General features: G+C 40.8%; 1 protein-coding gene across 1 annotated transcript in view; it reads right to left on the reverse strand.

Moving 5' to 3' along the window:
- Positions 1-22,811, reverse strand: part of FAM13C (family with sequence similarity 13 member C) — a 227,882-nt gene that overhangs the window by 177,331 nt on the left and 27,740 nt on the right. The window contains exon 5 of the mRNA XM_074958796.1: positions 22,367-22,502. Within this exon, the coding sequence (XP_074814897.1) occupies positions 22,367-22,502 (136 nt within the window). The remainder of the gene's footprint in view (positions 1-22,366; positions 22,503-22,811) is intronic.

A 22,811-nucleotide genomic window follows, 5' to 3' on the forward strand; every position in this document is an offset into this window, starting at 1 on the left:
CATAGTCGAAACATGTTTCAGAGGAGACTAATACATAGACACAAATATGGGCCAAATGCTGACCAGATGTATAATATAGTAAGTCCACTTGCAAGACACAGATACGTTGGGGCAAACAGTATAGTACATGGTAGCAGTTTCATTGTTGTCATAGCATGCATAGAGATACACCTCTCTTTCCCATTTACTGTTTTTAAAGAAGAGCAAAAACAACTCTACTGGGTATAAGTTTCAGAGACCCACAAATTGTAAATATTCAGACAGAATAAAGTAGGTAAGTGGTGGTTACCTGTAGAGGGCATGATGCAGAGACTATTGAAGTTGGTGGAAAGACTCAAATTGACTTGAATGGTTTTTGGAATAGCCCCGGAGAGTTTATATTAGGACTGCATGAGAATATCCTCCTGAGTTACTTATAAACAGTATTAATTCACTGATTGGCTGAAGAGGTGTGGTAGTTTTTTGTTTGTTTTTTTTTTTAAATGCAGATCTAGTGATATGCAACCTAGTTTATTTTGACAAAGTGGAGGATGTAGCGGAAGACGACAAATTTATTACTGGTGCATTAATAAGATTTCACCACGATAATATTGCTTTATCTCCAGGTGGTTAAAAACAAACCTCTATGATAAGAAGAAAGTTTTGTGTTGATGTACTTTTCTATAGTGAGTCAGTAAGTGTTTAAAAATGGTTGTCATAATGGCAGGTTGTTTGAAAAGGGCTTTTAAGTGACACAAGCAAGATTAGATGAGGTTCCTTAAATTAAACAAGACATTTAAAGAGCATAAAAAATGTCTGGTGATTACATAAATTTTCCTCTCTCTTGCCCTTCCCCTTCCTGAGGCTTTCAAAACATGACCTGAAAATATAATCCAGAATAATGTGTCAAGACGGTTTGTTCATAAGCATGACATGTTGGCATCAGCAAACCCTTTTTATTATGTGTCATGTTTCATATTTTATAGCTTCCTTCTAAACTTTTCTGAAGAATTTTGACTGAACTAATTAATGAATTTTAGGTGATTGCGCTGATTGTAGAATTAAGTCAAAATTTTATTTTAAAAATAGCATGTTGCAAGTGGTTATTGTCACTCTAGAAAATGACAAATAGAACATGAGAAAGATGTTCTGACTGCATTACTATATTACTTGGTTTTTAATTGTATAATATGTTGCATGTTTGGAGGTAAAGAAAATGGTAGATGAGAGCTGTACTTATGTACTTATCTGGTCTTTAAATTAATCTCCTGTTCCTAGTCCTGAGCCTTTGGGTTGCTATAGAAACTGCCACAGCCTCCAACTGTGCTTCCTCTGAAACTTAATTGCATTCCGAGTTTCATAAACTGTCTGTTAACCATGGCCTGGCAGATACGAGCATGTTGCAGACTAATGAGTTGAATTAATAATCTAACATGATGTCAGCATTCTTCCCATATTACTTTTTCATATGTGTCAAATCTCCCTTTTCAGTCAATTAAACTCATCCGTAAATAATTGCACCATTGCTGATGTGTTGCTCTGTTTGGAAAACATCAAATGTAAAAAAAATTTATGTAATCAGAATAGCCACAAGAATTGGTTAGATTGTGTGTTGTGTTTTTATTTTACTTTATTTTTAAAGGGGCACTGATCTGAGGCAGATCCTCATGTGGTGTAAACTGTCATTGCTTCATTGAAGTCTCCGAATTAAGGCTCTGTATGGAGGTGCATTTCTGCTGAATACCTTGGTAATTACAGTAAGCTTGTGCTGTAAAGAGCATCAACTCCTTATCTGCCCAGTATAGACCATGGGGGTTCTCTTGGTGAGATTAAAGAATGAATCATTTAAGTGAAAACGATTTTCATTGCATTGTCTTCTAATTTAAACTAGTGAACTAAGGGTCTGATCCTGCACCACTCAAGTCCAATGCGAGTTTGCACTGACTTCAAAGGACACAAGATCAGGCCCTAACAGAGAAAGCTAATCTTAGCTCCAATGCTACTAATCCCTAGCCCATAGGAGATAGGCTTTAGTTCTTGCAAAGAGAACAGGATCTGCAACCCTAAGCATTCAAAAATCACAGTCAGGCCTCAAAATCATGAGATTTTTTTTAAATGATAATAAATTTGACTAATTTTTGTTTGTCTTCTGGTTTGAGACTTTAGGGTACACTCAAGACACATTTTCAAGCCTCAGAAACCACAAGGGCTAGACATTTCTTTTTTAGTGTTTTTAAAATGAAAAATAAGATTCTAACTTAATCGCATGAATCCAGGAGCTGGGGCTTTAAGAAAACCTCCAAATATAATGAAACTTGTGATGCTAATTTGAGAGTTAGCAACACTGATAGTGTCCTAGGCTTCATGAGAAAACTAGGCCCTGTTCCTGCAGGGAAAACCAAATGATACAATGGTTTTAACTAGCTTTCTGTTTATGGATAGTTGACACACAAGACAAGACTTTGAGTTTCACAGATTCTTTGTTCCAAATTGTTCAAATCCTATGGGCCAGATTTTCAAAGGTATTTAGGCAGCTCATGGGATTTTTCAAGCGTGCCTATCTGCATCTTTAGTTGCTTAAATACCTTTGAAAATCTGGCCTATTGTGCTAACATGATTCAGCTTCTGAGTGGTTCATAACTTTTTGTTGATTTCATTATTTGTGCTGTGTGGTAGTGGTGTTTCTGCTCCGACTAGATAACTGAAGCTTTCATAACTAGGAGAAAAATCAAGATGGCCTTGCTAGAACTTGACGCATGAATTCTTGCATAAATATATTTGTCTGAACATTTGAAACTTTTGCTTTCTGTGAAAATTCTTGTGAACAAAAAATCACAACAGAAATACTGTGGAAGTGAATCTGTGGGTGGTGGTGGGTTTTGTTTCCCCCACACACACACACTTTCCTTTTTCTCCTGCAATCTTTCACTAGCCTGCACCTCCTTTGGATACTGCACTGAACATGCATCTGGGAACATAATGCTGGGACCTCATCCTGAACATCTAATCTTTCCTTTTTAGCTGCTCCTTTGTCTTCTACACAAACGATAGGTGGCAAAAAATTCCAGTTCAGTGGCATAAGGAGTTTGTGTACACTAGCGCTTACTTTGGTATAACTTAAGCTGCTCAGGGAAGCCATGTGAAAAAGCCATCCCCCTAAGCGATATAAGTTACACTGACAAAAGAGGCAAGCTCTAACTGGACAATAGAAACAAGGTGGTGGAGTCTCCCCTGTCAGCTCCAAATTGAAGGTACACACTTGTAAAACTCACAGTGCCATCCCCTACTGTCATACGCTTTAGTCGAGTAGTAACAGACCTCTGCATGTATCAGAGGTCTGTTAGTACTTTCGAGTCTTGATTGTGATCTTATAGCCAGTGGTGAGCTGGAGCCGGTTCGCACGAAACAGTTGTTAAATTTTGAAGCCAGTTTAGAACTGGTTGTTAAACGGGTGGGCAAACTCCAGCCCGTGGGCCACATCAGGCCTGCGGGACCATCCTGTCTGGCCCACCTGAGCTCTCAGCTGGGGAGGCTCCCGAGAATCCCTTTTTAAATTTTTACTCACCCGGCGGCACTTCGGGTCTTCGGTGGCACGTCCTTCACTCGCTCCAGGACTTTGGCGGCACATCCTTCAGTGCCGCCGAAGACCCGGAGCGACTGAAGGACCTGCCGCTGAAGTGCCGCCGAAGACCCGAAGCGAGTGAAGGAACCGGTTCTTTAGCTTTTGGAAGCTCATCACTGCCTATAGCTCTTAGTCACAATTAGCTACAATATTTCTGGCAGCTGTTTTTGAGGAAAGCTTCCTCAGTTTTGTGCTGTCCAAACCAGATTTAACAACGCAAACTAAGCAACTAATTGAGCTAAGCCATTTAACTTTTTCTTCAGGAATGTTCATTCAAGTACTTACACTCTGAAGGTGCAACTCCCTCTAAAATTTAGACAGTTGTCTTCTACTCTATGGCAGTTGTTTTCTTAAAGAATCAAGGCTATTTCTGCTATCAAGTGAATTTGTGCACTTGTCAGCCAAAGACAGGCATTCAAGACTCAGGGCCTGAAGTAGGTTTTTACTGTTTAAGCTGATTTTTCATTCATTTATTTAGGCATCCTTCTGCTTTACTCTAGAGAGCATCACCAGACTCTCTGCATTCTTACGCATTTCCTGCACTCTCTACAGCTCCTCATCAAGTCATATAGTTTTCAGAATTTCTCAGATGTATGGACTTCCCTTCACCTGTACAGCCAAAGGAACCACACCTGTAGAGATCCCACACGGCGGAACCCTCCCTGCAGGAAGGTACGGCCACACAGAAACCACTACCAGCACCGAGAACCAACCACAACTTCAATCCACTGTCCCCAAAACAGCACTCAGAAAGATGGCTCTATTGTCATTAAAGGAAGGCTTGGACAGCTGGATGAGGATAAAATTGAAGAAAGTTAAATGAAAGCACACTGACCACCATGAAAGGGAGAGAGACATGGAAGAATTGAGGAAGAAATGTAATAGGATGTTGAATAAAAGATAAGAATCTTTAACTGAAAATGAATTGAAGAAAGAAAAAGAAAATGGGACAGAGCAGAGACGAACCAACAGAACCAGAAAGAAATCTATGTGGAAATTAAGTTAATTTATAGTTTTCTGTCAATGTGTTGAACATATGGAGGATTTGATTGCTGCCCAATATGTCCAACTTTTGTTGAAAATACAAAAAAGACTAAGTCAGCTCCAACCCTCATGCACAGTGTGGAAGGTGAGGGAGAAAACTATTCACTGCTGCTTTGCTGGACTGAGATGGCATCAGCGGCCCCATTCTGCCACAGAGGCACCTCCACTGATTTCAATGGGAGTTGTGTCCTGCAGGGGAGAATGAGGTCCCAATTTTGAACTCCACATTTAGAGACAGGAGAGTTTCAGGTATGGCACCCTACAGCGAGTGCATTGCTACAGCTATCTTTGCTCCAGTGGGAACACTTTACATGCCCCTACAAAACTCTGGTACCTGTGGCTTCTGGAAGCAACACAATTTACTTGATCTAAAGGTGTGAGACTGAGAAATCACATTTCTCCCATTCTGTATGTTCTCTTCTATTGTTCTAAAACAGTTCAGTAAAGATAAATTAAGTCATTAATTACTAAAAATCAAAGATTATCCATTTATTTCTGTCACAAAGAAAAAGCTACTTGCTGTATGTGGATAAGTATAACCCATTCATTGATTTATGGACACAAATGAAGTGAGCTGTAGCTCACGAAAGCTTATGCTCTAATAAATTTGTTAGTCTCTAGGGTGCCACAAGTACTCCTGTTCTTTTTGCGGATACAGCCTAACACAGCTGCTACTCTGAAAGTCCTTCAAGAGCATCACAAATCCATAGGATATTCCAGAATGCTGTCTCTTCCATTTAGATCTCTAGTGGAAGATTTACAGAGTCACATGCAAATAGACTGCACCTAATGGACCAAGGGAGACAATGAAGCTCATTAAGAGGTTTATTCCAGCAGAAAAATCTCTGAAATAAATTACATACAAAACATTTCTTGGCATGCTAGTTCCTAGTAGGAATCAATCATTTTTTAGCAAAATCACCTCATTTTGGGGGGAGGATGTTTGAAAAAAGAACGCAACACTTGGCAGCGTGGAGGGGGGTAGGCACAGAAGAATCTTTCCACAACATAAGGGTTGAGAGAAAGTTTAAAAATAAAGTAGATCTCTAAAGTCACAGATGACTTCATAGATCTCTAAATGGCACAGGATCCTGAGGAGGAGACAAAAAAAAATTAAGAGGCACGTTGTTTACTTTGTAAGTGTATTTCACTCTAGTAGAGATAATTACTGAGTACACAGGGGAGGGCAGGAGTTATCGATTAAAATTAGGAGGGAAACCACTTATTCTAGCCATGCTATTAAATTTATGTTTGATTGCAGTGATCTATGTTCATTCATCAGAGAAGAATAACCCAAGACTGAGGGAATATGAGGGAACTCAGTAAGCTGCTATCAGAACCACGCACTGAAATTTAGAAATTATTTTTAAGCTCAGGCAAGGTACCAGAATATAGTGCCAGTTCTTCCAAAGTGAGGGGGGTAGGGTGCAAAGCTGGTAACTATGACCTCGTAAGTGTGCCCCTCTTGCCTAGGCAAGACACCAGAAGTGAAAGTAAGCTGGTCCGGTACAGCGTACCAGTAAGAAAGTGGCCACCAGTACACAGCCAACTGTACCGGCAGGGCCACTGATGGGGGGGGGGAGCCAAAAGGGGCAGCTGCCCCGGGGCCCAGCAACTTAAAAGGGCCCAGGGCTTCCGGCAGCGGCCTGAGCCCCAGGCCCTTTAAATCGCCGCTGGAGCCCCAGCACTCCCAGCAGCTGCTGCCGCTACTCCAGGGCTCCAAGCAGCCAGAGCCCCAGGCCCTTTAAATCGCCACCAGAGCCCCGGGTGGTGCAGGCCGGGCGGCACTGAAGGGCTGGCTGGGGAAATCTGGCCCCAACCCCGCCCCTTCTGCTCAAATCCACACCCCTTCCGGGGGCCCAGAGCTGCCCCCCACCAACCTTGCCCAGGACCCCAGCCACCTTGCATACTGGTAAGTCCTTTAAGTTACTTTCACCCCTACAAGACATGTAAGTCAATCATTTGAGGTCAAAAGGTAGGATATAAACATTTATTAGAGTAAGTTTTGTCAGACAAATCTGGTTGAGGTTTTTTTTTGGCAGGGGAAAGAGTGAGGAAACATAGAAAGTCAAAAGACATTATCTAGAACTCAGTGAAGCATTATGTGATGTGTCACAAGAAATCAGTGGATAAAATGTTGTAGCAACACTGACTGTGTTACTACAACAGAACTCCCCAGACTACCGTTTCAGCCTGTTATATGGAAGGTACTTCTGCACAAATAGAAAGAATACGGACAGTTAATAGCAATGGAAACTGTTTTTTAGAAACTGTTCTTTTTTTAAAATCTGTTTTCCCATGCTGGCCCATCTTTTAATACCCTTCATCTCTGCATGCAACTCCTGCTGCCATCAATGGTCACAATACACCTTTAAAAAGTTTCTACTAACAGCTTTTGTGTAAAGGCTGTGCCGTCTCACTAAGCCTGCATTTGTGATATTAGCTCCATCTTTTCTGTGGGATCAAAGGGATGATTCTTGTCCTCACATCAAGGCTCTGTACAACTTCAGTCTCTGCTCTTGTTTCTTCTCTCATTCCAGCTCTCTCACACTTTGCTTCATGCAGGAGGCCAACCTCGCTGCTCCAGTTAGTTTCCTTCTTCCCCTCTACTTTTCCTTCCTACCTACAGACACTAAAATCTCTTTAACTGTCTCTTCATTCAATCTCCTGGAATTCAAGCCTACTTCTGCCAGGAAACCTACAAATGCTAAGCTAACATCAACTTCCCTTTATTAAAAAAAATTAAGTTGTAATTTAACACCATCCTATATGTTTCCTAGAGTGTTATTGCTTGATCTTTGTCCATCGCTTAGATTGTCAACTCATTGTCACAAGGACCATGAGTCCAATTCTCTATTCACATCAGCATAACTCCATTGACTTAGAAAAGTTACACTGATGTAAATCTTTAGCAAGAGAGACCATAAATTAGGCCTATCAAGTCCTTATGAATCTAGCCCTCAATCCCAAACCTGGGAAGGAAAGAAGTCATATGAGCCAATCGGGGGGGGGGGGGGGGAAGAGAAGTGATGCATCCAATGAAGTGAGCTGTAGCTCACGAAAACTTATGCTCAAATATATTTGTTAGTCTCTAAGGTGCCACAAGTACTCCTTTTCTCTTTGTGAATACAGACTATCACAGCTGCTACTCTGAAACCTTTTTAATTGTGTGGGTGATTAGTGTGGTAGGAGAGAAAATGTTACAGATGTAAATGTAGAAATTAAAAGTGAATAAAAGGAAGAAGGAAAATTAAGACCCTCCCCCAAATCCCTTCAAAATATCCAGATGCTAAAATTTAAGAAGACCACGCAGCAAGACCAGGAACAGATGGTGCAGGCCCAGCGACAACAGAAACAGGAGCTAGGGTAGATGTAGGAAGAGTATCCTTACACTCCCCATCCAATCCATCCGTTTAGGCCCAAGCTTAATAACTCAGTGGTCTATCACCTCCATGTTTCAAAGTCCTCCCGCTGCTGTATTGCACCTTGGATATTAATGACAGGTTTCAGAGTAACAGCCGTGTTAGTCTGTATTCGCAAAAAGAAAAGGAGTACTTGTGGCACCTGAGAGACTAACCAATTTATCTGAGCATAAGCTTTCGTGAGCTACAGCTCACTTCATCGGATGCATACTGTGGAAAGTGTAGAAGATCTTTATATATACACACACCGCATGAAAAAATACCTCCTCCCACCCCACTCTCCTGCTGGTAATAGCTTATCTAAAGTGATCACTCTCCTTACAATGTGTATGATCATCAAGTTGGGCCATTTCCAGTACAAATACAGGTTTTCTCACACACACCCCCCACGTCACCTACTACAGGACAGGCCTAACAAAGAAAACAACAGAACGCCACTAGCCGTCACCTTCAGCCCCCAACTAAAACCCCTCCAACACATTATTAAGGATCTACAACCTATCCTGAAGGATGACCCAACACTCTCACAAATCTTGGGAGACAGGCCAGTCCTTGCCTACAGACAGCCCCCCAACCTGAAGCAAATACTCACCAGCAACCACATACCACACAACAGAACCACTAACCCAGGAACCTATCCTTGCAACAAAGCCCGTTGCCAACTGCGCCCACATATCTATTCAGGGGACACCATCACAGGGCCTAATAACATCAGCCACACTATCAGAGGCTCGTTCACCTGCACATCCACCAATGTGATATATGCCATCATGTGCCAGCAATGCCCCTCTGCCATGTACATTGGTCAAACTGGACAGTCTCTACGTAAAAGAATAAATGGACACAAATCAGATGTCAAGAATTGTAACATTCATAAACCAGTCGGAGAACACTTCAATCTCTCTGGTCACGCCATTACAGACATGAAAGTTGCTATATTACAACAAAAAAACTTCAAATCCAGACTCCAGCGAGAAACTGTTGAATTGGAATTCATTTGCAAATTGGATACAATTAACTTAGGCTTGAATAGAGACTGGGAGTGGCTAAGTCATTATGCAAGGTAACCTATTTCCCCTTGTTTTTTCCTACCCCCCCCCCCAGACATTCTTGTTAAACCCTGGATTTGTGCTGGAAATGGCCCACCTTGATTATCATACACATTGTAAGGAGAGTGATCACTTTAGATAAGCTATTACCAGCAGGAGAGTGGGGTGGGAGGAGGTATTTTTTCATGCTTTGTGTGTATATAAAAAGATCTTCTACACTTTCCACAGTATGCATCCGATGAAGTGAGCTGTAGCTCACGAAAGCTTATGCTCAAATAAATTGGTTTGTCTCTAAGGTGCCACAAGTACTCCTTCCCTTGGATATTAATGGCATTGCCAGTTTAGAACAAGATTTGCCTTTCATAAAACATCATGGTAAGTTTTGGGATAGCGGTCACTAGAATGACAGTGTCCAACAGCTCAATTTGCTTCTTTGAATCTCAAAGTTAATTTATGAATAAAGAATAAAACTGGTGAACTGATTTTAATGAATAATGGAAGGAGGTGCAACTGGATCTTCCCCTTCTCCTACATCTGCCCTTTCTGGAGAACTTTGACTGAATTGGTCATTCCTACTATCAATTTCAGTTGTTTAAGAGTAGTTTTCAGACTTGGGTACATGGAGAGAAGCTGGGGAATTATGTTGGTGTTTTAAAACACTTTGCAATTATTGGTGCAAACAGCCTTCTGAGAAAATGTTGCATTCACACCTGTATTTGTAAAGAATTTGATCTAAAGCAAATTGACTTCAGTGGACTTATGATCAGGCTCTAAGCGCTCAATCCATTGGGATGCTGAGTTCCTCAGCATGCCATTGGATTTCAAGCTATATGAGAGGACCACCACAAGAGGAGCAAAAGACATTCTAGTTTCAGTATCTGAGGCTTGCCCTCATAAATTGCTATTACCTGGAATGTCACTGGCTTGAACTCTGCCTGTTTCTCTCAGAACTCTTCCATTCCCTGCTCACCTTCTCTTCCACCCACCCACAAAAGTTGTGTTTTAAAAAAAGGCAATTGACTTCCACAGCTGATATTCTGGCTATTTCAGGAACTATTGCAGATTCTTGAATCTGAGTCACTCTGCAGATGCTTTTTGTAAATTCACCCAAGTTGCTGTTAGAGTATGTAAAGCAGAACTCAAAAGTGGCAAAATTTGTACCATATCTGGTCAGCAGATAGGGGATCTGAGTTTTCTTGAGCACTAAAGTGAAAAGCAATGGGTCAAATCTTCAACTGGTGCAAAACAATGTGGAGCCACTGATTTCAATGGAGCAGTTCTGGCCCATTGTTTTCCATTGGGGCGGGGGAGAGAACCTTTCCTTCCCAAAACTCTAGTTTACTTTTTACTTATTACCAAAGAGGCTCAGAGAAGAGGGAGAAGAATGAATTGTGACAAAATTGAAAGGAATTGGGGGGGGGGGGGAAGAGAGAGAGAGAAGAAATGGAAATACTATAAGGGTATTTCAATAGTCTCCAGACTGAGTATTCAGCTCACTACATATGTGTTGCAGCAGTTAAGTTAATTAAGGATACTGCAACCCTCAGCTCTGCATTTACTTGATATGTCGGCTGATGTTACAGAGTTAATATGCACAATTTTAACCCTACTATTTACCCACTGATTTCCCCCTCCCCCCATTTCAATTTACTTCAAAAAAAATTAAAAAACCCAACTGGAGGCTTTAAACACATACCCCATTGATCCTAAAGCCTTCAGCACACTGGTGGCATGCCAGCCATGGAAAGCTTTTTTTTAATCCAGGACTAAGATTAGACTTCAAATTTAGCTTAGAATTTTTCCCCTAAACAGCTTGTAATTAGTTTTCAAAAAGGATCCTGCTGCTTATATTAGAATTCACTCGTCTGAAGAAACCAAGATGTGGAGTTCTTTCCTCCCTTTCCACAGTCTGATGACCTGACCTTCCATATCCTACTTTGTCTGAAAAGTTGCCTTTTCTAGTAATATTGGCAGTGGCGAACCTCTAAAGAGAAGCAGTTTAATACAAAAATGCCCTCTCCTACTTATACACAGAAGAGGCTGCAATGAATGATATACAAGAGATTTATTTGATCCTTGATGCTGATCCAGTCTCAGCTGCTGCTGCTGCTTTCTTTCCTCCTTTACACAAATGCAGCAGACAGCAGCTTCTGCTGGAGGAGAAAGCAGCAATAAGTTTTTTTAAAAATTCAGTCTTTAAGTCAGAGCAAAGTGTTAAAATAAAATTAGAGCAAAAGCAACGTTTGTTGTGACATTAAAAAAAATCCCTCTTAATTTTTCTTCGTAGGTCATTATGAACATAGGAGAACCCTAATGATTCGCTTTAGACACTGCATATTACTGAAGGTTTATTTGAGTGTGGTTCATTTCAGCTGCACTGTATTTTCATGTTCCTAGCAAAACATACCAGGCTTCATAAGGAATGATAATTACATGGAATTGGAGTTAAGTCTCAATCCATTTATGCTGTCTGTGGTCCGAAAACATGAGACATTCATCACTTCATAACTCCAGCTGATTAGAAGCTCGCGGGGGTGAGGGGGAATGCAGCTTTCTGTTGCTAAGAGTAAATTTTAGGCAGACCGAAAGACAGATTGTTTTAGCTGACAAGTCTCTTGGTAATTGAGAAGTTGCTAGAAGTTTCCTCATTCTAGATCTAGTGAGAGGGGGAAAAAAACCTATTTTGTCTGTAATATCCAAAATTACTAAGGGCACGTGAAGGGAAAGGTAAACGCAGTTCACTGATTATCTAGTGCATAGCAGTTTGTTGAATTGTCAACAGCAAAACTTTCTTAATTCGCTTAAAACTTCGAACATGTACTAGTGTGCCATGTCTAATGGTTAAAGAGGGCAATTAATTAGATACTGCATTGTAGCAGTTCTACAAACTGTTAATATTATTTCAAATACAAATTTATCTTGCAGGCATCTTAGTAAAGCATCTAAACCATTATGGAATATAAATGTGAGGGTAAATAGCTGGGAATGTGTTTGCTTATATTGAACATAAAGGCTGTTGAAAGCCAGACTTGTAACACAAATAAAGAAGCAAGTCAGGCATTTAGAAAAGAAAATACTCTGTTCATCTGTCACTTCTCAGGGATTAATTTGATGGATTTCTTGCAAGACACACAGTGAAATATGCAAAAGTTAGGGCTTTCTTATATAAAAAGCCCTGTGGTTTTGAGTTACAGGAGCAATACTTATTGATGTAAGTTCAGCTCACTGTTTATTATTGTTAAATGGCTCCCGTGCACTGACTGATGAAAAGGATTATGAATCTCAAAGTTGTTCATTTAATTCCCAGACAAAAACATTAAAATAGAATTAAAAAGTTAAGAAATACAATTGCTGAGACACAGGATAGAAATAGAGAGTCCTAAATCGTAATTTTTCTGTGTTTTGCCATCCGTGGTAAATCTATAGGATTAACACCACAGTCCTTTAGGCATAATGGTGTATCAAAATATTCCTGTCCCTTAAAGTAGGTGTATTTCTGACACTGTAAACAGAAAACTGCATCAGAATGTTTTGGTGAGCAAAAATCCTAAAATATTTGACAGTCAGGAACTATGGAGTTTACATTCTACACAAACACACTTAACTATGACCCTGTCTAACCTTCCAGCCCCTTCTACTCTAATCCATCTACTCTTCCAACATACTCTAGAGATCCTATAGTCTAATATTGCGCCTCTCACTTTTCATGACAACCTACAAGCCACTACCTGACCACATACTGATCAAAGACCCAGGCCCCCTGTGGTCCACAAATCAGCATCTCAATTCTTAGCAGGGGAACAACCATCTGGTGACTAAAGCAAGAACTGAAGATCTGGGTTCAGTTTATGGCTCATTGTGTCTGACCTTTGCCATTTCACACCATCTCCTCTATGCCTCAAATCTTTTCTTGCAGAGAGGGTATAATAACTACTTCACATGGGTGTTTTAAGGCACATTTCATTAGTTTCTATAAAGCACTCTCATGCCAAGATGGAAGGTGCTTTACAAATACAAGGGCAAGTATCTGGGTATCAGTTAAGGAGTCAAGCCCGCCCATGTTCCTGCCGTGGTTCTCTTATCTCTAACATAGGGGTAGATGATGTCTCTGTACCCAGTTTAGTGTTCCAGTAGGCGTATTAGAACTTGCTTAGTCTAGATCATTCCCTGGCAACTGCACTGTTTCTAACTCATTCACCTTCATATTTCTCTGGTAAGGTACAGTCCAAATTAGCACCCTTGAAACCATCCTCTCTACACATACTCAGAGGTCAAATCACTATTCTTAAACAGGTTGAGTCTTCATTACTGATGAGAGAGAGACAGTAGCCAGCATATAGCAAAATGTGATACATTTTCATTTCTAATCACCTAGATGAAAAGTTTCTGAAGTGTTTGTACTACTTAGAATACTCATTATGTGGATGGCCATCTGAAATTAAAGGTCAGAATTAAAGCTGTTGGCAGAACCTTAATGTCAGATGTTTCCATCTTTTGTGTGTATTTAAGTTATCATGGCCTAATGAGTTTGTTTTGTTCAGTGGGAAACACATTTCCTTCCTAAATTCTATTAAAGGGCGTCTGGAAGTTTGTGTTGTTTTATCCAACACCTCTAGAAGGTCATTTTCATAGGCATGTTTGTTTGGGAAAAATAAGTCTAGGAAAGAGTGAAGAAAGACCTTACTATACAAGAAAAGAAAGCAAGAATGTTTCAATGAATCAGCAACACTAAAGCTGCACTTCACAACCCAGGAATCAGCAGCTGTAGGGCTACTCTACTTGTGTTCCTGGGAGAAACAAATAAGTTCCTCCTCTTTCTTTACCCTAGCCTTTTACCATTCCTCATGTGCTGTCTAGGACTCTTTGTATTTGCAGCATATTAATACCTGATCGCTGAATTTTGGTAGTTATTGTTTACATTTCCAGAGCTGTCATGAGCTATTTGACAGAAATTCAAACTCAGAGTGGTTTAAGTTTTGGGAGCGCACACGGTCCATTTTGCCTTGAAGTGGAGAACAAATCAAAACAGACACTGCTTCAGCTGCCAAGCTGAGCCTCAGAACACTAATATGTTCGTAAGAATCTCCACTGGCTTACTTCATGCAGGAGTACAATGGTCATTGCCACTGATGTGGTGACTGACAAAACTTTGCAAAGTTCATAGCCATTAACTTGTGAAAAGGGACCTTTGTGCTTGTGGCAGGAGAAAAATTGTGAAACTGTATTAACAAAAACCCTTTAGTTGCAACTATTTCACAGGATCATTGGAGGAGGTAGGGCATGGCAGCTGTCCAGCGGCATGCATGTACACAAAATGCCAGTCATTAGTTACAGTAACCATGCCACTGTCAGAAAAAGTAAGGGATTCCTCTCACTCTCAGTTAATCTGGAATATTTATCTGTTTTAAGCAGTCAGACAGAACAGACAATCTACACCCAAAGAAAGATTTGTACTGCAGGCAATAGGCTATAAAGAAATCATAATGAACTGGCAGAAGTTTACCAATCCTTTTTAAATCTGTCTGTATATATTTCTTTATTGAACCTGTTAAAAGTCACATGCTGAAGAGCTGTCTCAAAATCCAAGTGATTTGAGGAGCTCATCCGCTAGACTCAGATCGTCTGGACTCTTTCAGGACCACCATCAGGCATATAGCGAAGAGCAGGATTCAAATGAAATTTCAAATGAGAGGAAGAGTTAAGTTTCAGTAACATGAGAGACAGATGGGCAACTGAAATAGAGGTCACTGCATTGGGATTTTCTTCTGAATGTAATCTGGAGTGAGGGCAAAGAAACATCTAGGACAGGACTAGTAATTGTATAGACAGCAAGGAACAGGATGGGCCATGAATTCAACCTTCAGACGTGAGGATGCACATTCCTGGTGTATCTATTAAAACTCACTATTGTGAATGCTGGGGAAAGTCAAGCTCGGAGGGCTTTGCAACTTGTCACAGCAGCACAGTGTGAGAGGGAGCCCAGTCTGGTGGGTCAGAGGGCTCAGTGGTACCCCAGTTCCAGGTGGCATCCTGGGGGGGGGAACCCATCACAGAAAGTACATAAAATCAAGGGGTAATGACCCTGGTATAAAGTGGCAGAACTCGTATTTTGTAACTGTTGGAAAGATAATGCATCACCACCAGAGAACTGGATGAAATTTGTCACACACGTACACGCTCTGAAAAATGAGGGGGGGGGGTGTCAAGTTATGGTGAATTGTTTCAGGGGGGGAAAAAAGGGTAGTATCAAAATGAACTATTGTGATATTTCTCACCTAACTGTTACAATTATTCAGACTAGATTCACAAAGGGATTTATGCAGCATTCAGGGAAACAGTGGTAGTAGCAGCACCTTATACTCAATAGCCCAGTGGTTATGGAACTTGTCTGGGATACAGGAGACAAAGGTTCAAATCCCTGTTCAGGAACCCAGGTGTTTACCCTCCAAGATGAGTATCCCTACGGCTGGTCTATAGTCATTCTCTCTGGCCCAATGCTTATTTCTGCACAGTAGGAGAGATCGAGAAAGACCACACCAGAATACCCTATAGCCCGGTTGTTAGTGAGCGGGGACCTGGATTCAAATCCCTGCTTCAGAGTGGGGATTTGACCCTGGGTCTCCCACATCCCAGGTGAATGCCATAACACTGAGCTATAGAAGAGAGTACCGCCACTTTTGATGGTGGAGAGTCCAGCCCTTTCGTTTCCTTTACACTTATTAAAAATTTCCAAACATGAAACATTTAATGTCAAGTGAAACAAACACTTTGTTTGATCCAAAATGAAACTAAATTTTCTGATTTTCCAAAAAAAACAAAACAGAACTGGTTTCAGTTCGGGTTGAACTGAAATTCTCACTTTTTCAGAATTGCTAGAGAAATGAAGTCAGTTATTTGCACAGCTCTAATCACCATTCAGTAAGACTCTGGTATCGTTGGCGGTGAGGTGAAAAAAAAAAAGGGTTATTTGTAGTATATAAAGTACATGAAATGAGGAGCAAATATAGTCAGCATCATTTCAGTCAGGTATTCAGAACCACAACTGACATTTTAAGATCCATCTGAAGCTAACATGCAATTAATAGCTTAGGACAGATAAAGAACATTATGCTGACACCAAGTGGAAGAAAACTGTCAGTTTCATTCCAGGATTCTAATATACCTAAGTGCCTTCATTTTTGTTTTTACACACACAACCCCTGGGTTTTACAAAAGCCATTGACTGGGTTTTTACACTAATTATCACCCAAATTTTTTGAAGTGTTGGAACACCCCAGACCTGATTGCTTGCCCTGGAAGGAGAGATGGCAGTTACGTCACCTGGTGTGGGACTTTGTCAAAGGCTTTTTGAAAGTCCAAGTACACTATATTCACTGGATCATCCTTGTCCACATGCTTGTTGACACCCTCAAAGCATTCTAACAGATTGGTGAGGCATAGATTTTTCCTTTACAAAAGCCATGTTGATTCTTCCCTAACATAGTGTGTTCATTTGTGTGACTGATAATTCTGTTCTTTACTATAGTTTCAACCAATTTGCCTGGTGCTGAAGTTAGGCTTACTGGCCTGTAATCACCAAGATAGAGTTTCCAGAAGCAAAGTCGAACAACAAAGACTGTGTCTGACTACATTTCAGAACATAAGGGGTTTTTTGAAAGTTTAAACAACAAAACAAAACAGGAGAAAAGAGTGATATTTACCCATAAAACTGCAAAGTTAATTTTTGGACCAACTTTCATTGTTTTAATTTTTGTAATAAACACTGATAAAGTCCTGGGAAATATTAAACAAAATTAAAAATGAAAATGGAAGAGCCTCAATTTCTCAACCCCCTCTGCAGCACCAATAGCCACAACATAGCCCTTAATCTCCCCAAATTTGACTAAAATGTCTATATTTTAAGAAGTCCTGTTCAGAAATCTGTCCCCCGAAGGACAGACCTGCATAGGGATCTTTCATTCCCGTTTTCTATCAGTGTTTTGTATCACCATTTAAAGGACAGATACAAAAGTGGTCAGCCTAATTAGTTATTGGTCTGATGTATTTGATCAGTTTTGTAGTATTTTACTTACAAAATTACAAGATTCCATTTTGAACAATTTGCCCTTTTTGTGCTTGGGGAATATACATGCTTATGAAGTGAAGCACATACTATGAAATGAAACCCAATATCCAAGACTTCCCCACTCTTGTTCCTCCCAGAGCAGTTTGTATCAGCATGCATTTCCTTCTCATCCTCCAACATCATGTTTTGAGGAGGGAGAAACCCAACAGTCCTCCTCAAGAGTGGGAGAGCACCTATGTTAGTACTGATGAAGTGAATATGAATTTAGTTGGGGGGATTTCAAGGAGTTTGTCACCTTTTTGTCTTCCCTCACCAATCACCTTGCTCTTTAGCACTGCCCCTTTCCAGAATGCACAACCCCACCATACAGGATGGTCAGCTGTAGGTTCCAGGGGCACAGTAGGAATAAATCCACCGAACTGGCACCTCCCCGTCACACACACACTCCGCAAGGATTGGCTGAGTTTTTCCCCTCCTTTCCACCCAGAGAGAAAGAACAAATTAGGCATTAGTTTTTATTTTAAATGTCCAAGCAAGACAACACATTCAGGTTACTGTCTGAATCTCACTTGCACAAGCTAAAGTATTATTTACCTGAAACATATTCCTACCTTTGAAAAAACAAACAAACAAACACAGACCCAGTGCCCCATAGATCTGCATAAGCAAAGGACTTTTCCTCCATATAGGTTTCACTGATACATTTCCCCTCCCCCAGTGGACTAAATGTTTTCCTTAACCTGAAATAAGTCAAAGAATGGACAAATATAAAGGAAGTCAATGAGAGAGAGAAAGAGAAATTTCCTGTCCCACTCTGAAACTGGATTGGAACACAAAGCTGCAGCGGATTCTGCAGCATGCAGACATCCATTGAAAAAAAGTGTAAACAAAACAATATTTCCTTTCCATTATCTCACACTGCAGCCATTGCCAATTAATGCTGTTTTAGTGCCTCATAAATTGAAGGAAGCCTCAGACAGATCTAAGAGCTTCATGGGGGACACCAGATCCAATCTTCTGAAAGATCACCACCACCAGCAGCACCTCCAGAGCAACTTCTGCAGCCTGGCCTACCCTGGTCACAATACCACCGAACACCTGGTGCCTGGGCAATAGGCAAAGAAAGAACTCTGTTCACTTCAACAGGTATGGTTCTGAACCAAGCTTAGAGATGGAACTGGGCCAAAAAATTTGGATCCAGCTCAGGATCAAACCTTCCCCAAAATTCAGGGCTTTTGTATCTGGTGGTTTGGTTGAGGCAGAACACAAAATTAATCAGTGTTAAATGATTCCTGGTTTCAATTATGTTAATGAATCTGTGAGAGGAAATACACATCTAGAATTTACTTTCGCTCCTCCCTGCCCCCCACCCCCACAAAAAAAATCACTGCTTGTGCAATTAAGTCCCTTAACACCACATCAGCTGTCCCTATGAAAATATTTAGTGGGTTGCTTTGCAGCCCATGGTGGTGTATATTAGCATTAATACAGAGGTCATTCATTCAAGATCAGGATCTCTAGCCATTTAAACTAACAGAGCATTTCTAATAGCTGTCAATAGGAATAGCACTGAGGTCCTCTTTCCAAGTCTAGAGACATAGGCAAAAGCGTTTTGAGTCCAAGCTCCACAAATTCAATCCACTGGAAGATTGAGACACTTTTTTCAAAGCCATTTTGTAGTTAAAGGAGTATTTAACTTGCCACGGGACTGGTGGCACAGCAGTATGTCAGATTCATTGTTGAAGCTTTTGTTTCATGGCAATTTTTGAGGTTTTGACATTTGTTTTATTCTGCACTGGAAGGAAAACACCTTTTGGACATTTTCCTGAAGTGGATGAAATAAATGAATGATGTCAAAATGTCTGTTCTTGGATCAAGCAGCTCAGGTTTTCAGTCTCTGACCAGAGTTCTGGACCACAAAAAGCCTTCCTGACCAAACTTTGTTGAAACCAATACATCCCTGTGAAATATTGTCAAAAACGTTCTGACCAGCTCGAATCATCATATTCCATATAGTCTCCTAGAAGGCATGTAATGAGTTCTGGAATTGCGACAGCGATGAGTGAGGTTTGACCAACTCAGCATGCAGTCCCCTCAACATTCAACTCTACCAGCATAGGATAAAGGAGGCCAAACATATATAAGAAGGAAGATAAGAGAAAAATCTGGCCAGGAAACCTGTTACTAGTGCTGTAGTCATTCCCTCCAATTGCTCCCTTTCCTGAATGCAGAAAGACAGACCAAGACACACAGGTCACATTTCTGCTCAGTTTTATACTTGCCAGCTAGCCAAAGCAACTGACACTATTTTGGGGGAGGAATCTCTGTGGCTGTTGTACAGAGATGGGGAGAGCAAGCAAGCCTGGCAATTCACCTCTTCATTTAGATTTTTGAGATGTATTCTAGACAGGTCAAGGGCAGCAGTGGGTAGGAAAGAGATTTCAGTAAAATCTGACACCCACAGAGAAGTGGGGGCAAAGGAGCATGACAAAGTGCTGTAACAAGGTTGGGTTGGTAGCTACTCTACCTAGTGAAATTAAATTAATCTTGTCCATCCCATGCAGCTAGTGATATGCTATATGGTAAAACAAAGACATGGCTTGAAAGGCCTCAGGTTAAATAAACACTTAAGTGTCCAGTCTCTTTTCTAAAATATTGTGAGGAAGAGGAAGTGACTTCTCAGTATCTCTGCAGCTTGTGAGTGTTGACGAAGATTATAAAGCTCTGGCTTCCTATACTCAGTGCCCATGCAATCCAGGCAGCACATTGTAATGCAACACCGTCACCATGCCTGCAGGCAACCACAGTGAACAGAAATGGTCAGAAATGTTTAGTGATACTTGTGACTACATGTTTTGTTTAAATTGGATTATTTAAAGTTTCTTCAGATTTTAAAAATATTGTCATCTCTATGCATCAGTTCTTCAGAGCCTGTGGTGGGAGAGCACTTGGATTCACATGTCATTCCCTCCAGTTCCAGACAGTCCCAATTGCACCAGTTCCCTGGAACTCTGCAGGAGTCTTTTGCCCACACAGAACTCCTCTGGAGGAAGGGTGTTATAGGATTGGATAGCATACTTAAGTACTTTTCCAGGCAAAGAGTGACAAGTCCTTTTTACTTATCTCAGATTTTTCATCAGGGCCTGGAGAAAGCTATGCCTATATCTGGAATTTCTGGGTGGTAGGAGTTCGTTAAAACTCTATTAATATAGGTATGTAAAGAAACACTAGCAGCATCACCTTGAGCGGACAAACCCCTTCCCCACCACACCACACCACACCACACCACACCCTCCCCTTCTTTTGGTGTAAACCTCTATGACAGTAACTGGTGTAAGGAAAGAGTCTGCATTAGAAATCCTTTCTGCAAGAGAAGGTATGAAAGTTAAGTTCCATTCCAAGGAATGTACCTGGTTTGCCGATTAGTGTTTTGATGAAACCTGTGCATGGACTTTTACCGGGTTTGGTTTTAGGTCTAAAGAACTTTAAGCAGTTATTTAGACAAATAATATATGAAGGGATGCGTATCCAAAACTCTACATGCTCCTGCCATAACTTACGAGAACAAAGTTAGATCACCCACAGAACAAACTCTGTCCACTCCCAACACACACTTTCCTTGAGAGGCTCACCTCAGACAGAGTGAGAGAACCCTACAGCTGTGCCCTATTTTGGGGTCTCATTAAAGAACTCAAAAGGATCTTTCAGTGGACCTACTTCCCTGTCATCACAATCTTAGACAGACTGAAGTGACTGCTAGACATTTTAGGGGGGGTGGGGTGAGAAATCAACTTTCAAAGCAAAAGAGCTGCCTTTTATAGTGCCTCTTGTTTCTTATGTGTTTTCACTGCAGATTTGCTTTGATTGCTGGCACTTCCTATCTTCTTGACACTTTTGGTTGGTAGAGGCAGACAACTAGGCAGCTATTAGCCTAATGCTGCATCCCGTACAAATTCACGCAAGAATTCCCAACTGACGTTGATGAAATGAAATGCAATGTAAATAAGGGCTACTTTCAGGAGTGAAGTTTGGCAGGATCAGGCTGGGGCCTAAGAGTACTGCATGTTGGACTGCAACAATTCTATTTTGAGGTCTTAAGACCCAGGTCCTACAGAGTGGAAACACAGAACTTAAAATGTTATTATTCACCTTTCCTTTGTCCCCAGCAAGTAATTAACATGCCCTGTGACATTATTCCCAGATAGTTGCAGAGAGTTAATGCTTCCAGTGCTGAGATGGACTGTACAATACATGTGAAAAATGATGTAAATATTAGCTTTAAAGTAAAAGTCTGCTAGGTTCCCTCGCTCTAGCCCTCCCTCCACCCCCATCCCTCAATACCAGCAATGGCTGGAGCTCAGGAAAGTGAGGAATCACTAGCAGTGCCTAGAGCCTGACACAATGCAGACCTCTTGGACAGCACCTCTCTCATAGTGTGGCACATCTTATATTGCAAGATTCAGTCCTCATCTGCAAAACCCCTGGCAAACCAGCCCAGAGCAGCCAGATGTGTCACGCTGTATAGTAATTTCATGATTTAACATTAGGTTATGAACCTAGATCTCACCACTATGTTAACACCTTGGGCTACTCTACCCTCCTAGAACGGATTTCTAAAAAGATCTATATTGAACAGCAACAATACATAATGGAAGGAACTTGAAAAAAACTACCCACATAGACCAGTACTATTATAGAAGGAAAGTCATCCATACTAAGTGCAAAATCATAACTGTTTTGACAAACACAATGCAACAAGGAGACATTGAAGAACCAATATTATTCTATAGCAGTGCATGCCTAAGGACAGTCAAAGTGAGTCTTTACTCAATAGCTTCTGAAAAGGCATTTTTACTCTTCTGCCTTTGCTTGTCATCACTGTATAGGAGATAAATGAAAAGAGTTACCTATGAAAATTCTGTGGGCAAGGAAATGCTGCTATAGGATATTTCAAGTAGAAAAATGTGGTGATTTTATTCTTGAGCTTTAACTCTCATTTACATTCTTTAGAAAATAAACATATAAAGTCTCCCTTGTAGATTAGACATGCAACTGATATTCACTTTGTCAGGGTATAGCTATAGTGATTTATTACTGCTTGAATATACAAGCCTAAGGTAGAAATACATTACAACCTAATGAAGCACCTTTGATTATCTGTTAGAATCAATCATCATCTTCCTACCTCAGTGTTGTCTCCTTGTGTGTGTGACAAATGGCTGTCAGAGTCTGCAAATAGCATCTCATAGTTCTGGAGCAAATACAGCAGGAGTGCATTACAAAGCATTTGTTTTTCATGAGCCAAAGGACTGAAAGGAATTCTAAACAGGAGAAAAGTAAATAGATTAAATTTAGTAGTGCTCAGACTATGATCTATTGATCAGTTATCCACGAATCCCATTCTTGTGGTCTGGAGAATTTTTCAAAGCAAGTGATTTTATCCAGTTCTCCAACATATTCTAGGACATGATCTCGGTTAAAAAGCTCTTGATGACCAGGACTATATTTTAATTACAGGCATGCATATGCTTAGCATAAAGGAGCCCTGATCCTCAATCGGTGGCCTTTATGCACTGCAGTAGTACAAAGAAATAAGTAGTGGGAACCTGTTAGCAGGGGCCTGGCACTGA

The sequence above is a fragment of the Natator depressus genome, chromosome 7, assembly GCF_965152275.1.
Source record: "Natator depressus isolate rNatDep1 chromosome 7, rNatDep2.hap1, whole genome shotgun sequence".
Taxonomy (NCBI): Eukaryota; Metazoa; Chordata; order Testudines; family Cheloniidae; genus Natator; species Natator depressus.